Source organism: Salvelinus alpinus, chromosome 9 (assembly GCF_045679555.1).
Source record: "Salvelinus alpinus chromosome 9, SLU_Salpinus.1, whole genome shotgun sequence".
Classification (NCBI taxonomy): Eukaryota; Metazoa; Chordata; class Actinopteri; order Salmoniformes; family Salmonidae; genus Salvelinus; species Salvelinus alpinus.
Window position 1 is genome coordinate 17,436,486 of NC_092094.1, and position 6,000 is coordinate 17,442,485.

General features: G+C 40.8%; 1 protein-coding gene across 3 annotated transcripts in view; it reads left to right on the forward strand.

Annotated features, from left to right (window-relative positions):
- kiaa1549la (KIAA1549-like a) overlaps positions 1 to 2,984 on the forward strand; it is a 44,703-nt gene extending 41,719 nt beyond the window's left edge. For all 3 annotated transcript variants that reach the window (XM_071416225.1, XM_071416227.1, XM_071416226.1), the window contains 3 exons: positions 153 to 313; positions 428 to 501; positions 596 to 2,984. In XM_071416225.1, the coding sequence (XP_071272326.1) occupies positions 153 to 313; positions 428 to 457 (191 nt within the window). In that variant the 3' untranslated portion in view covers positions 458 to 501; positions 596 to 2,984. The remainder of the gene's footprint in view (positions 1 to 152; positions 314 to 427; positions 502 to 595) is intronic.
- The last annotated feature ends 3,016 nt before the right edge of the window (positions 2,985 to 6,000 follow it).

Below are 6,000 nucleotides of genomic sequence, written 5' to 3' on the forward strand. Positions count from 1 at the left end.
AGATGTCCTAACCGACTTGCCAAAACAAGAAATTTGTGGAGTGGTTGAAAAAAGGAGTTTTAATGACTCCGACCTAAGTGTATGTAAACTTTCAACTTCAAGTTCACTCAGTTAAGCCTCTGATTGGCTAAACACACTGCTTATCTCTACAGGAAACCCAATGACAGCAGTCTACGCCATATCAGCCAACCACCCTGGTTACTCTGACTACTTTGTCATGTCTCCACCATCGTCGTACGGAAGCCCATCCTGGATGTCCTACCCACCGGAACCTGAGGACATCCCACACCAATGGAATGATACTGTAAATACTGTTAGTATCGGAACCAGAACAATGTCCTCGTATATTTAGCTTGTATAACGCAGATTGTTTGATCTGGATTCCTCACTATTAGTCCCTGTTTAAACCAGTCTCTTCTCTTTTCAGAACCCGTGTCATTTAGAAACCATTTGTTGAGATTACCTGATCTCTGGCACTGAGTGGAAACAGCATATATCTTGGTGGGCACACACACTTAACACAAGACAGCATTCAATGACTTGGGTTTTTGTGGCTCATTTCATTTCGTTACATTTCTTTCTCTTTGTCTTCCAGGTGTCCTATCGGTTGGGCAGTAGGGCCTCCCTCCCTCACAGTGAGTACCCCACTAGAGTACCCCACTAGAGCACCCTGCCCTCGCTGTCACCCCTGGCCCCTGCTGGCCTCTGGCCTGCCTCCTCAGCCCATCCAGGCCCTCTATGGTCTCTGAGCCCCAGGTCACACAGGCCTCACAGCCTCCATGTCAACTGCCACCAGCCAGCGGAGGATGGCCTAGAGTAGAGCAGCAGCATCCCCAATGGTAATGCCACATACAGCCTCTGCCCTGGTCCACACCATCCAATGACAGAGCTGGCAAAGCTGGACTAACTGTGCTTTTTGATGATCCAAATTCTTTAATGGAAAGAAGAGTTTTACCTACTACTGATGGTTTATGTGTATTTTTTTAAATTACAAAAAAATAGTATCTAACTCGTCTTGAGCTGTTTCAGTTTTTGGATATTTGTGTGCTTTGTCATTTACTTTTGTGCATTACTTCTTATTTTGAATGAGTAAAACATTTAATGAGTGTATCTTGTGCGCTCACCTTAATTTAAGGGAAACCATTTGTGCAAGAAAAGCTTTGGTGTGATTGGCATTGTCCATGACCTTCAACCCATCAGATTACAGTAAAAAACACCTGTTCTGTCATTCATATGTTAATGGTGTGTGTCTACTAACCATGATTATGAAAAGCTGAATCGAGTCATATATTGCAGCACACAAATGATCTTACAATGGTTCTTTACTTGCAAGTGTTATTATGTATTTGTATTTGGAGATTCTGACTTATATTGGGTCATATTCATTCACTGGACAGAGTGGTAATAATCAGATGTGTTGGATGGGCCACAGGAGTATTTATTCAATTTGTTATGTAACATGACAGCATTAATTCTTGAAGAGACTTTTACAAGCAGTGAGAGAGAGAGATATTTTCTGTGTATATTTTGACACCATTTTCTTGACATGTTGACTTGCTTTAATGCATTTCAAATTTGAAGGATGGTCAGATTGTTTTGAATCCTATTTTCAAATATGTCAAGTGTACCAACACTTAGATGTCTAACTACCAGGATCATCTAGTGTAAAACATGACCACATTTCTAATGTGGTCTGCATATGCTGGTATATGCATATACAAAAATGCTCACTGGGTCATAACATAAGCAAAATTATGGATAATGCTATGTTTTACTAGTATTTACTGAATTGCCTGGATTTCAAAACAAGGATAATGTGATGGCTAGGGCTCTTTACCATGTATATGCTACTAGTTGAGTTAATCAGTGCAGTTTAGTGTAGATCAACAACCACCAAAACATGTAACCAGACTTGATTTGTATTACTGTGATATTGCTGATATTGAATATGTAATAATGACATAGCATTGGAAAGGTTTTTACATTTAAAAATGGTGACAGAATCAGGTTTAATGTGATGATATAAAATACAGTTGGATCTATCACAATGTAGGGAAGTTATTAGTTTAGTCTGATATTAGATGAACAGAGCACTTTCTCAAATATCCTGAGTTCCTGACCCCACAAAACTGCAGTATCAATGCAAATACTTTGTTAAGCATGCAATATTAATATTTAAAATATTAGAATAACTTCTTTTTAACAGATTATGAGTCATACTCAAAACGATAAAAAGATGCAGATGCATAGTCAGTATCTAGTCCATTAGTTTGACTGGGTAGGTGTCTTCAAATAGATACCAACTGTTTCTACCTAGTTTGAAAAAAATGATTTAACTATTTTTCTACAAAAATATGAAACCATTATTTTTACGTTTAAGCGTAATATTCCAAAGGAAGTATAATAAACCATGTAAAAAGCCCAAATGCAAAGATATTTAGAGAATCTCTGTGATTTGCTCTGTAATACTACATAAAATGTCAACTTTTTCTGCTCTACACATACATTGGTAAAACATTCTTCCTCTACTAGATTTAGTCACAGTAAAGTTTCACTAAACAACGTTGATGAGACTTGAAAAGGAATTCAAATGTAGCCTATGAGTTGAACATCTTTGCCTTTATCAAGCACAAACAATCTGGTTGATGCTTGGAATCGTCGTCATTGTAACTTGTATCGCTAAGAGACAAAAGGCACTCCCATTTGTTGAAAATAATATCATTGGTGTGTTCAGTTACACATATTTGAAGCTAATGAAGGGGAAAATGTGATTGATTTGAACAGTCAAAAGGAACATAATGAAAGAGTTGACATAAGTTGATGTACTCCTGATGCTTCTTTTACCAGATGCATTTCTCTGAGATTAAATGTGCTGATTAGCCCCAGAGGTTTCTGAAGACTCAGCAGTTTGAATCATGTTATGAAGAATGCAATTGAATGTAGTTATGCAGAATTTTGGTGAAATAAAACCCAATAAATTACAACTTGGAATTTGTTTCTTGAGTGGAACATTAGTTTACAACCCTGAATGAAGAATAGCTACTTTCAGTAGGAACCTGCATGTGAGGGAGATGGGAGTCCGTGTGTGACATTTTCTACTAGTTCAGTGAATAAATGTCAGGGTCTCACAGGCATCTCACAGTGCATTGTTCCCATTGTCTAAGGAGCTGCACGTCCCTAGAGGGAAACTCATTTGACCAGTGACATTGAAGGATTTACAAAGACCACAGACCTCAGCTCCAGCATCTAAAAGGACTTTTCTTGACTTTCTACAAGCAATGAATCCTGAATACAAAGCTTTTACACTGAACAATTTATTGTCCTCAGAAAGCTTTAAAATTGGTATTCTTTCCCCACACATTATGATTAATTGCCGTATCAGTCCTCCAAGGAGATGGTAACCACGTCAGGACCTTGACTCTTCAGTACAGTCTGAGACTACTGAGCTACATTAAGATAAACTTGTTTTAGGAACATCAAACCATATACACAGAGATCTAAAGTACTATTGGATCAGTTCCTCTTATAGACGCAGATTGTCAGTAAAACATCAGGTCACACATTGCTAATATGGTAAATGTGTGATCAACTGGCAGTTCATCTTTATCCCCACAAGGGGGAGGCAGAATTCCTGTAACTCATTAGGGTTTTCACAAATCTCACCCCATCTCTCCATTTTACAAAACCCCTCTGTCTCTGGCATTAATGGAGGTCTAGATGATTTTATCTCCCATAATGCCCCTGGATTTTTTCTTAAACATGTTGTAGTGTTATTCAGACACGGCTCTCATCTAATGGGCCTTCCCAGCTGGCAACACTGTTTGGAATGATGTCATGGCCTGCTCGCGGTGAGACAACCCTGTTTAACTAAAAACACGTTACCCAGGTACCCCCTCCTCTGCGGCTCTGGAGCCAGGCTGATGTTCCTACCTGCTGAGGTGTCTGTTGCACATCATCCCGCTAACCATGGAACAACCCCCAGGCCCTGATGCAGTGACAAAAACAATCCCCTCTCTTCGCCACAGGAAATAGACCCTGTTCAAATTGTTCTCATCTGTTTCTTCCTCCTCTCCTACTGAGGTAGTCAACACACAGAGCACAGCCTCCAGGACCACTGGTTCTGCATAAGAAAAAGGTTTATATCCAAGGTAAACAGTTCTACTTGGTGGCAGGTAGCCTAGTGGTTAGGAGTGTTGGGCCAGTAACTGAAATGTTGCTGGTTCAAATCCCTGAGCTGACTAGATGAAAAAACTGTTGCTGTGTCCTTGAGCAATGCACTTAACCCTAATTACTCTTATACATTTCTCTGGATAAGAATGTATAGTGATAATGTTAGCCAACCATGAGATTTGTCAAGCTGAAAAGTTCTGTTCCACTGGGCACAAACAAACTGGTTGAATCAATTTGTCAATGTATTGTGACATGGAATCTACACTGAACAAAAATGCAACATGCAAAGTGTTGGTCCCATGTTTCATGAGCTGAAATAAAAGATCCTAGAAATGTTCCATATGCACGAAAAGCTTATTTCTGTCATATTTGATGCACAAATGTGTTTATATCCCTGTTAGTGAGCATTTATCCTTTACCAAGATAATCCAGCCAGTGGCATATCAAGAAACTGATTAAACAGCATCTTCATTACACAGGTGCACCTTGTGTTGGGAACAAAGAAAGGCCACTCTAAAATGTGCAGTTTTGTCACACAAACAAAGCCACAGATGCCTCAAGTTGAGGTAGTGTGCAATTGGCATGCTGACTGTAGAAATGTCCACCAGAGCTGTTGGCAGAGAATTGAATGTTCATTTCTCTAACATAAGCTGCCTCCAATGTCGTTTTAGAGAATTTGGCAGTACGTCCAACCGGCCTCACAACCGCAGACCGCGTGTAACCATGCCAACCCAGGACCTCCACATCCGGCTTCTTCACCTGCAGGATCGTCTGACACCAGCCAGCCAGATAGCTGATGAAGCTAAATATCTAAAAAACAAAAAAGCATTGTTTTTGGAACAAATCACTCCCTCAATGCTAAACCTTGTTTAGATCTATTATTGAATTATGCAGCTCTTGAGCAAGTTGAGGAGACTAAACTGCTGGCTGTAACCCTAGATAGCAAGCTGTCATGGTCAAAACGTGTAGACTCAATGGTTGCTAAAATGGGAAGAGGTCTGTCCATGATAGGGCATTCCTCTGCATTCTTGACATCTCAGTCAATCAGACAAGTCCTACAGGCCCTAGTTTTGTTGCACCTGGACTACTGCCCAGCTGTGTGGTCATGTGCGGAAAAGAAAGTGAAAGTGCCAGTAACATGCATGTCAGTCTCTCCTGGTTCAAAGTTGAAGAGAAATTGACTGCATCACTATTGGTCTTTCTGCGAGGTATTGATATGTTGAAGATACTGAACTGTCTGTTCAAGCAGTTGGCACACAGTTCGGACACTCATCGGTACAACACAAGACATGCAACCAGAGGTCTCTTCACAGTCCCCATGTCCTGAACAGAGGTTGAGAAACATACAGTTTTAAATAGAGCCATGACGACATGGAACTCTCGACATGGAACCTTCGATGGCCACTGTCACGCTCTTCACTGATGAATCCCGGTTTCAACTGTACTGGGCAGATGGCAGAGCGGAGAGATGGCAGAGCGGAGAGATGGCAGAGCGGAGAGCGCGGTGTGCTGATGACAATGTTGTGAACAGAATGCTCCATGAGCTACGGACAATGAACACAACTGCATTTTATCAATGGCAATTTGAATGCACAGGTGCATACTCACCAGACATGTCACCCATTGAGCATGTTTGGCATGCTCTGGATCAACGTGTACGACAGCGTGTTCCAGTTCCTGCCAATATCCAGCAACTTCGCACAGCCATTGAAGAGGACTTGGACAACTTTCCACAGGCCACAATCAACAATCACAACAATCACAATCAACATACTGACTGGTTTTCTGATCCATGCCCCTACTTTTTTTTAAGGTAACTTGGACCAACAG